This window comes from Branchiostoma belcheri, unplaced genomic scaffold, assembly GCF_001625305.1.
Source record: "Branchiostoma belcheri isolate BF01 breed outbred unplaced genomic scaffold, Haploidv18h27 scaffold20, whole genome shotgun sequence".
NCBI classification, from domain to species: domain Eukaryota; kingdom Metazoa; phylum Chordata; class Leptocardii; order Amphioxiformes; family Branchiostomatidae; genus Branchiostoma; species Branchiostoma belcheri.
In genome coordinates this window covers 1,713,019-1,723,628 of record NW_017803491.1, presented here as the reverse complement: position 1 = coordinate 1,723,628, position 10,610 = coordinate 1,713,019, and the positions used below count along the sequence as shown (strand labels likewise).

Here is a 10,610-nt window from a genome sequence, read left to right as displayed (position 1 = left end):
GAAACAACATATCTTAGAATGCTGCTTTATTGTAATCATGACCACAGCACTACAAAATAAATCCATCCTAGTTTTTTATTATCACCTTTAACACCTGTGGCTGTGTTTGTCTCCTTTGAATTTCCCGTACATTATTATTTCTCACACATTAAAATTGTACCTGAAGCCTCCTTGCTGAGGCTGACATTATATTATTTAGTAGAGATACTCACAAACTCTTTTCAAAAGGCACTACAAAAAAATTTTAGACACACACAATTATGTCTTAGTATGTGACATATGCATACACTATAAAAAGTATCATACATGTTGTGTACATATTTTGCATCCCATGGATTTGTTTCAGACCTATGCTGCAGCCTCATGTTTTCCTGTTTTTATTGAATGCAACAAATGTATCTTTTACTGTCAAGAGCACAGGAAACATTTGAAACAAGGTCAAACTACCATAAGGATTGTTTCTGTGTTGTATTGATCTTGTACAGTTTGATAGCCTGGGCTACACCATCTCACTGTCGGACTGATTTTGCTTCCTCCTGGCCTGTGGAAGGGCTACTAGAAGTGTGATGTAGTCAGGCTATTTTATAGTTTGGCTCCTTTGTGGAATAATCTCCAACTTGGCTTCACGTTTTACTTTACAACCTCTCGATAAGGATGGAGGAGGCCCCACCACCACCGTTACAGATAGCAGCGACACCCTTCTGGCCAGGCTGTAGGTTATGGACCATGTGACTGGTGATCCTTGCGCCCGACATGCCGATAGGATGTCCAATAGACACTGCCCCACCATTGATATTAACCTTGGCTGGGTCAATGCCTAGCAGTTTGATGTTGGCCAGGACAACAGCACTGAAGGCTTCGTTGATTTCCCACATAGTGACATCGTCCTTGGAGATGCCTGTCTGCGCCAACAGTTTCTCCACAGCGGGAGCCGGGGCTATGGGGAAGTCTATCGGGGCAACTGCTGCGTCCGCAAAGCCGACAATGCGAGCCAATGGCATGACACCAAGCCTGCTGGCAGCTTCTGATGTCATGACCACGAGAGCCGCAGCACCGTCATTGAGCGTGCTCGCGTTCGCAGCTGTTACCGTTCCGTCTTTGACGAACACTGGCCTCAGTGACGGCACCTTATCGAACTTGACTTTCTTGTACTCCTCGTCTTCCGCCACGGTCACCCCCGGACCCCTCTTCTGAGGAACCTCGACGGGAGTGATCTCCTTTACCAAGATTCCGTTCGCTGCCGCAGCCTGGCTCCGTTTGTACGAGCTGATGGCAAACTCGTCCTGATCCTCGCGACTGATGTCCAGGTTCTTGGCCGTGTTCTCCGCACAGTTGCCCATGTGGAACTTGTTGTAGACGTCTGTCAGCCCGTCGTGGACGATGAGGTCTTCAAGTTTCAGCCCTCCATATGCAGGTGCCTCCCTTGCCATAATGAAGGGGACATTAGACATACTCTCCATCCCGCCAGCCACCATCACGTCCTGATGACCACACATCAGGCTCTGTGCTGCCATCATGATAGACTTCATCCCCGAGGCACAGACTTTGTTGATGGTGGTACATGGAGTTGCCAGAGGTAACCCAGCTCCCAGGGCTGCCTGTCTAGCTGGCGCCTGCTTTTCTCCAGCCTGGAGCACATTTCCCATGTAAACCTCCTTCACCTCTTCCGCAGGGATACCGGCCTTCTCGATGGCGGACTTGATGGCGATAGCGCCGAGTTGAGGGGCGGGGAGGGAGGACAAGCTGCTGCGGAACGAACCCACGGGTGTTCTGGTGGCACTGACGATCACAACATCGTGCAGACCGGAGGCCTGGGAGAACCGTCTTGCTGTGCTCGTGACTTTGCCTTTCAGCTGGACAGCTCTGAAAAGTGTTGCCGCCATGTTTTTCTGTGTTCGGTGAAGATGTCTGTGCTTGTTTGGTGCGTGTCGTTGAAGACAGGTGAGCCTACGAAGGTCTTTACGACGACAACACTTTCTCTGTCACGTTGGCGCGGCCGAAGGTTGGCACGATGAACTGAACTTTCGTGACCTTTAGTCGCACTGATTCATGGGAAGAGCGTTTAAACAGAAAATTTCCAGCTTTTACAGGTTCTATTCAGTGCGAAATTATTGAAAAGTATATCTATTGCGTAATATTATTTCTTCATGAATGATTTTGACATAAACTCAGTAGATCATCAACTTTGCTATCGGAAATTTCCGAGCAAAGCCGAACATGACGTCACGGCAAACACCCTGTTTACCGAAGACTCCCGAGGGACTGTTTACATCCGGGCCTTTTGCAACCTTGTTGCCATGCGACAACATAAACCTTGTCAGATTGATTACATCTGCCAGTCGATCCACAAGCGTTCAGACGAGTAGAAGTACCGCCGACTTTCCTCCGGATTTTCCCCCAATAATCGAAGAGAGAAGATTTTCTCTGATTCCTCCGCCAACGGGAAATGTCTTCTGAGGTTCTGATCAAGGGAAGCAGGATGGAAACCGAAGGATTCACCACCAAATCTCGGTTGAGGAACGCGAAGGTAAGTCCCATCGCCGAGAGGTCACCGATTTCCGCGACTTTGGATTGTTTGTTTCACCATCACGGAGTTGCTATGAGGAACATAGCGCACTCGTGGCGTATCTATTATGCACGACATACTGTAGTTATTACCAGAATCGTGTAGGGTTGTTGATATACTTGTAAAATATGAATAATTGATGTAAAGAAGAAGATTGCGGGCAAAGATTTGAGGCACGGTCAGAAGACATGTTGGCCCACCTCCCCCTTCACATCAAGACAAACATACACGAAAACTCTTAATCCTCTAGTTTTCTTAAGAACAGAGAAGGCTAGTAGTTTGTATTTTCGTTAACGTGTGTGTCTATAATATCAAAATTACGCCAAATATGATGGTCAGTGACCTAGAAAGGTCGTTGGTAGGAATGAATGAGCCGACCTGACTACCGTTTGTTGTGGGTATGTTGGGCTTGGGCTTCTTGTCTGACATCCTAGACGGTTTATATTTCCAAAATTTTCCAACCAGAAAGATCCAAGACATCATACGATCACGATTATCAGAGTCGAGCCAAAAAACCTCTGTCCAAATTCCATACGATTCTACTCCCATAATAGGATCCAGATGATGATTTAAGCACAGACTGCAATTTTCATTTGAAACCATATGTGTACCCTGGATTTTAGGTAATCCGGTACAAGTGGTACAAGTTATAATTTTGCACAAGTGGAACCAGTTGTGTGACCTTAGGGTTTGTACATAGTTTGGAAAACCTTCCTCAACCGTCAAGCTTAACCCTAAAAGCCCATGCACTTACCTTACACTAGAAACAGGCAATTATCAACAACATTTCGCGAGATAATTGGCCATTACGGTAACTCCCAGCCTTGTGCCGTGGGCTCTGGGAAAATCAGTGTGGGATTTGAAAGCCTAATGGTATTTTGGGTTTATTACTGTGAATTCAGCTATTTTCACAGTAGAAGGGAAAAGATATTTTCACCAAGTCTTAAGGTGGCAGTTTTGTAGTACAATAACACTAATAGTATATTAGAAATGTATATTTGCTGTGTCATAAATTCACAGTGGATACTTTACCACAAAACTCGTGAAAAATAAAACTACTTTGTATGTTTCAAGGTTTACAGTATGTTACTATGTTGGCAATTTTGGCTGAAGTTTTGAGGGTTGGGAAGTTAAACATGGATATTTTACCATGTACTGTAGCTTGCTGATGCTTCCAATGCATCAAACAGAATGCATATGTCCAAGGTTAGCCTTGCTAGAAGGGGATGCAATAAAAATATAGACATATGTACAAACTGGTACAAGTGAGTTAACATACTGAACATTGATACAACATTGATACTGAAGCAAGTTGTGCAGGTGTTTCTGTTTTCGTAAAGTCTTTGGAACGTTGTGTCAGAGGTCGTTAGGCAAAGGTATCGCATGTCGCTAGGGAGGAAAGTGATATATGAGCATGGCAGTTCCACTTGGCAGTCATAAGTGCAGGGACAAGAGGGGCAGAAGTGTTTATATGTTGTGCTACACTCTAAATTTTTGCTCTGTCAAATTTCTACGACACTCTTTCATGTTGCTATGGAACTTTATCTTTTAACCATGTGATGTTATACAGACGACGAAACTACTCAGTAGGATTTTTTACCTAAGGGATTAGTAAAATCTGGTCTATGTGGACAGGTGGCCACTATAAGAAGGATTTTCTTAATGCTTGTATCAATAGAAAAATGATCTAAAGGAACTGCTGAGAGAGTGGTCACATTGGCCAGATGATCCTTATGTAGAGGTGATCACCTATGAAGGTTTGACTGTATCTTACATTGATATTGACAGCTAGCCTCCTAAATCTGTGTTCATGGTCTCTGCCATTTTGTAATGTAAGAAACTAGTCAATTGGATTATTAGGTAATTAGATTGCATATAGGTGTTTGACTGCATAGATGTGATATCTTGTTTTCGAAACAGATCATCTTGTTTCATTCCTCAGGCTTTTCCAATATTGTTACGGTGTCATATGATAATCTAATAACCTAGATGTATTGTATAATCCAATACACTTGTTTCTGACATAACAAAACACACCTTGCTGAATATTCGGCTGTCTATCTGTCTGTAGCATTTCTTAGGTGGAAATTTTATCAGAAGATGCTGACATTTGGTGAATCCCTGGCCTGTTCCCTGGCCTGTCTGTTTCAGACAGGTGATATAATACACATATAATTGGTATCCACAAGTTGGCCTCATTCTGACATTACTGCATGAAATATGTGCAAAGAAATTCACAATCATTATGATATCAGTGTGCATGAAGTCATGAACAGTTCATATATTCTTTTCTATTAGAGAGATTTCATGCCTACCCTCTATGGAGGTTATGGTATGATTATTACAGTTAGATGTTTACAGTAATTTGTTTACGGCTCAGTAATTTATACAAAATGTATCAACGAATTGGAAAGAACAATAATTAGAATCAAACCAAACCAAACCAATGTAATCATGATTAGGTACAGTAGCACTGTACGTAATGGAATTGCTTTAGTCCAACTAAATCAATGTTTACCTTTACAGAAATTACTGTATTATGTGGTAAATAATAGGTAACATATACATATTTCAAGTTGGAATCAACAACCTGCCGATTCCCCATACATAACAGTAAAAGGCAATTTATAATTACAGTCAATAAGTGTCTACTCTAACATTATAGAATCTGTAACAAAATTCAACACCTCTGACACAAGCGTCTTTTAAATTTATTTTTTGTCAAATAAATTGAAACAGCCAAGATTTGGAATGTGTTAACCAATCAGGCTCAACCAATAGATACTAGACTGTGTATTGTTATCCCACTGGATATGTTGTACAGGACCACTTTCTGTTCTATCAATTATTCATAATACGGAAACATTGTACTCATGGCTAATGGTGACAGGTATGTCTGGCTCATGTGATCCAAGAATGTCTGTGCAGTACTGCCACCTAGCAAGTTTAGTACAAACTGCAGACTCCATGTTGCCGATCAAGTCATGACTGTCACTGATGGTGTCATGTCTTTGTCCAGGTACTGGCTCCACCAAATGCAGGAGCATTCAAGGAAAGACCAGCGAAACCTACTGCCTTCAGGAAGTTTTACGAGAGGGGAGACTTTCCAATCGCTCTCGAGCACGACACAAAAGGCAACAAGATTGCATGGAAGGTTAGTCGTTTACATGACTCTTTAGTATGCTCGGTTCCTGTTCTGATTCTTGGTGATTTCTTAGTACTGGAGAATTTGTATAGACTAACACAGGGTCACAGTTAATGTAATAACTGTTTATTCTTACAAATTGTATTTCATCAGGTTGAAATAGAGAAGCTTGACTACCACCACTACCTGCCCCTTTTCTTCGATGGCCTGTGCGAAACGACACACCCCTACGAGTTCTTCGCGAGGCAAGGCGTCCACGACATGCTGGAACATGGCGGCTCCAAAATCCTCCCAGTCATCCCGCAGCTAATCATCCCTATCAAAAGTAAGTCTGCTGTGAAAGTGGGGGGAGCATAGACATAGCAAAAAAGGAAGGGGATTGGTTGAATTAGTTATGTGCTTGTTACCTATGTTTCTATTATGTTCATGAATTGAAGACTTTTCTTGTTATGGCTTGTTCATTGGTTGAATTGATATTCAATTTTTTTATTCATCATACTTTTAATAATTTCATATCATTAGTTGATGAGTTTATTGGTTGATAAGTTTGTTGAAGGAAACTTGCATAATGTAATGTCTAGGGAGGACAAGGGACCAAGGATGGGATCAAGCAGTTAGGCAAACGTTATCCATTCTATGTCTCAGTCAATGTTGTTTTACAAAATAGCATTCAGTACACGATACATTGAATACTTTGTTCCATTACACATATAATTCCACACCAAGTCTACGCCATGTAAAACATATATACATGTGTATCTCCATTCTGCAAAGGATGTCTTTTTGTATCTTCAGACAGTCTTGCTTCTTTTGGGTGATCAGTCAGTTAGGCAAAACAGTGGACAGTTCTGTCCATGTACTACTAGTAACTACATAGTGTATCTTCTATAGGGAATAGAGATTGCACTGTCACAAGTTCATTAGGGCTCAAATAACAGTGTACTTATCTTTACCAACAGATCCATCACAAAGGATTACGTTTGATCCAGCTAAGCCTTATTCTGAATGATCTCAATATAGTTCTGACACAGCAATAATTCTATAATCCAGGCTAATCCCTCATGTCAGAAGTTGTGTTTGATCCAGTCCCAGGAACAGCTTTGATCCTGGATAGTAGTTCACACTAGGATAGTGTGGCACCAGGAACAGACTGTCACCACGCCACACGCAACTTGATGCACCCAATGGGAGAGCCAGACCCACCCACTGGCTGTGGCGTATAATCACGTTCAGAGGGACATGCTCGCACAATAGTTGTGCATCGCTGATCGTGCCCGCTACCTGTCATATCTGCAGCGTTTTCAGACCGTATCCTGCACCCAGTTTACAGATAAAACAGCTGTGCTCGCATCTGGGAAGTGGTCTTGCTCCTCTTTCCTCTGTTGTAGTTTACAGTTTCACCAGATCGTAAAACATCTGTTATAGACAGGGGAGGGGGGCGGGGCCTGGCATGAGTAATCGGATCCTCCCTCCCCAGGCAAGATTCCAATAGCCTGAACTCCTCCTGCTAATCCATACCACTGGTCAGGCCTGCTGCCTTCATTATACACACATTCCACACTTAATTATGCATTCTTGTTACAGTACCTTTTTTCACAAGTTGTTTCTAATTGATAGAATCCTCTATTGGACACACTGCTGTACCCTGTCCCTTCTTGACAGTCTGGCATAATTTACGACCACCGCTTTTCACACCAAGTTATTAATAAAATGTCTTTAACCGGCTCATTGAACAATATTAATGTACACAGTTGGATAAGCAGGAGGGACCAGAGCAAGTGTGTGCCATATGTCACTTCTGTCATGGGGAGAGAAAAGAGAGATGGCCTATCTTTGATAACTTACTATTTCAGCAGTACCTACATTTGAGAATTGTTTGAATTCCATTGCCTTTTCTTTTCTTTTACAAATGAATAAAGAAAGAAAGGGATTATGTTTCGGAAATAGTAAAAAAAAAAAGCTTCGGTTACAGAGTACCACAGTCTTGGGGAAAATACCGGGACTAATGAATGCTACATTTTTTTTAAAAATTGGAAATGTCATTTATGTCATTCAGATTTTGTATAAACCATAATTTTTTTGCCATTGCGAAAAGGAAAGTTTCAAGTGCAGGGTCATTAAAGATATAAATATGGTTACTTGTACTAGACACATAGTCTTTCACTATTGGATACCACGCAGCGGAGACTAGAAGCATGGCCAGGATGATATATGTGGTCACAGCAGTGTAAAAAGTATTTATCGATTGGTAGGAAATGGTCCCCACTCCACTAGACAGTGGGCCGGGGGTGACATTTATTAATGGTATTGGTTGGGGCGATAAATTGAGCACTGTTGAAATTGGGGGTATAGGGGCTCATGTATACATGCATCCATTAACTATGCCTTTTATTGAAATGGCAGCGACTTGTACAGAGGAAATTGAAAAGACAGGACTCTTTCTGCCCCTGTGGGAAACCTTGGTGCTGGCATACCGATCCGATGACTTATTGGGTCGCAGTCTTGAAAAGTTGGTGAAATTGTTCTAACACAAGGTCCAGGGTTGTTACACAAACATCGCTGCTTTTGAAACATGTTTTTTCCTGCCAGCTGCTGGGAAATGGTAGGAACAGAAACGTCTTCTGTGTTTGCGAAGTTGTCCAACATTTGGTATACCGTGTATTCACTGAACAAGCATAACCAACTGTCAAAATACAGGAGGGTTTGGTCTCTTTTTCCATATGATTTGATAAATGGTGTTTTTGATATCGAAAAAGGAGATTTGCAAAAGTACAAAGAGAAGTAAGAACACTTTCATCTTGTTTTCGTCCCCTGAAAAGCAAGAGGTTATAGTTGTAAAAACAAAAGCCACAGAAGAACATTTTGTTACCTCTGTTTCTTTTCCAGTCAAAGCTTTGCGGAAAATCGTTTGGACAGAAATGAACAGGAACTATGGGAAAATTTGTTCCGCTGCGCTGTTGAACAGACCAGAGAGAAAACACACCATGGTTCCCGAAGGTTTTTGACCTGGCCATCAAATCCATGTTCTTGAATTTGTTCCAGCACTGCAAAAACTTGAAAAGTCAGGAAAACATCAAAACATCCCCCTTTTTTATATTCTGGGCAGCTGTGTTCATTCCGTACATGTTTTGTTATTGTGAACAATCCCTACTTCTTTTCAAAGTACCAGACAGAAAATTTCAATACCAGCTGAGGGAAACTTTTGTAGATCTTGTAGCTGTTCTTCTGAACAAATAAACCAAGAGTAAGTCGCAACACTCTTGTAAGCCCTATCATGGATAGCCTTTAACTCCAAGTTAAACCTGTGCTTTTATGGATGACTTCTTGTCTCAATCTGCTAAGCCAGGACCACCAAGGTGTTCCAAATCTGTAGACAAGAATGGGGAATTGAGCTCATTTGATTGACACATCTGGTTTACCTGTAACAGTGTTTTGAGGAGAGCCACACCTCCAGCATGTTACAGATCCCACCACACCTATCAAAAACAGTTGGGATCCATCCATCCAGGTGTGAGTGGAACAAACCTTACACAAGTTACAGTCTGGTCTTGCACAGCTTGTACAAAATTGGTGTGTTTACCTTGTAATGTATACAAAACGAACAAACAAACAAACCTGCACCTGTGACATTAACTAATAAATATTCATAAGCACCAGAAGCCATGTACAACTACAAGACACATGTATGTTGTGAAATAACTTGTGCAAACAAACACACTCCCTCCATCTGACCTTGTTCATAATACCAGTTTATTTAGAAGAAAGAAAAGTTGCAACTCTGGAACACGAACTAACGAAAGAGCTTGTTACTCTTCGCTGATCCGACTTCCGCTAACTGTTATTGGACGGATGAGATTATTAATAACTCCACCCTTGGCCAAGGTTTCACCGGGATTGACTTTAAGGCCTCTTCCCTCCTTTTCAATTACTGCACTAATCCTTCTTTCTTCCCCTTGAAGGTAAGAGCAAGGTCTGGGGCGATAAGTTACTTCTGGAGGCAGCTGGCCTACCCCAGGCATTTTAATGGACTGACCTGATCACTGCACCCCTCCCCCTCATTAATAATGGTCCACTCCTAGCTATCCTAAAAATGGAAATTTAAACTGAGGTGTGAGACACCTGTGGGTCGTAAATTGTTTCAAGATGAGTATTTTTGGAGGATGACACAGTTTTGAAGTTAAACCAGGACAGCCATAAGAGAACCTTGATGTAAAAACATCATCAATATTGTTGGTTTTGTAAAAGTTTAAAAAGTTTCTTTCAACCCAAAGGAATTCATGAAATACATATGGAATATTCTGAGATAAGTCTATATGGCAGCATAACAGTAACTACATAATTATATTAATGTAATATTATCTAGGAGACACAGTTCTGGGTCTTTCAAACTGTTTTCTTTTACTGAATTTTTCTTTTACCTTCCAATCAAGATTTTATCATTTTGCAGTCTTCCAGCTTAGCAGTCAGCAGAAAGGCTTCATTTCGTTGTCTGAAATCACTTCAGCTACTATACTGAAAATTATTTATTATCGTGGGGACTTATTTTTGCGGTAGAAGGAGGAAAGGAGGTTTTCGCAGTGTTCAGAGTTTATAGTTAAAACGATTCTATAGTACAGTAGTAACACGTTAGAAAGGAATATTCACTGCATCCCACCATTTGCGGTGGAGAAGCTTCTACAAAATAAGACCACCGCAGATATTTTGAGACTTACAGTATACAGGGAGGTGACTACATCTGTGAGTTGTAAATTAGATCTTCAAGCCATTTCAGCGCTGCCCTACATAGTTCACAACAAATACCCAGCATGCCTTGTGGTTTCTGTGGAGCTTCGCGGCATGCGAGCAGCTCGTATGACAACTCGTGTCCTCGTTAAAACTTCGCCACATTTCTCCATCGGC

At 41.7% G+C, this 10,610-nt stretch overlaps 2 protein-coding genes across 2 annotated transcripts in view; one reads left to right on the top strand and one right to left on the bottom strand.

The window, feature by feature from the left end:
* Positions 1 to 13: 13 nt before the first annotated feature.
* Positions 14 to 2,012, bottom strand: LOC109469266 (acetyl-CoA acetyltransferase, mitochondrial-like). The gene has a single exon (XM_019767754.1). The coding sequence runs from the start codon at positions 1,881 to 1,883 to the stop codon at positions 636 to 638; it is 1,248 nt and encodes a 415-aa protein (XP_019623313.1). The 5' UTR covers positions 1,884 to 2,012; the 3' UTR covers positions 14 to 635.
* A 284-nt stretch (positions 2,013 to 2,296) lies between these two features.
* The window catches only part of LOC109469299 (parkin coregulated gene protein homolog), a 23,313-nt gene continuing 14,999 nt past the window's right edge, over positions 2,297 to 10,610 (top strand). Inside the window, exons 1-3 of the mRNA XM_019767806.1 lie at positions 2,297 to 2,527; positions 5,586 to 5,720; positions 5,865 to 6,036. Of these exons, the coding sequence (XP_019623365.1) occupies positions 2,447 to 2,527; positions 5,586 to 5,720; positions 5,865 to 6,036 (388 nt within the window). The 5' untranslated portion in view covers positions 2,297 to 2,446. The remainder of the gene's footprint in view (positions 2,528 to 5,585; positions 5,721 to 5,864; positions 6,037 to 10,610) is intronic.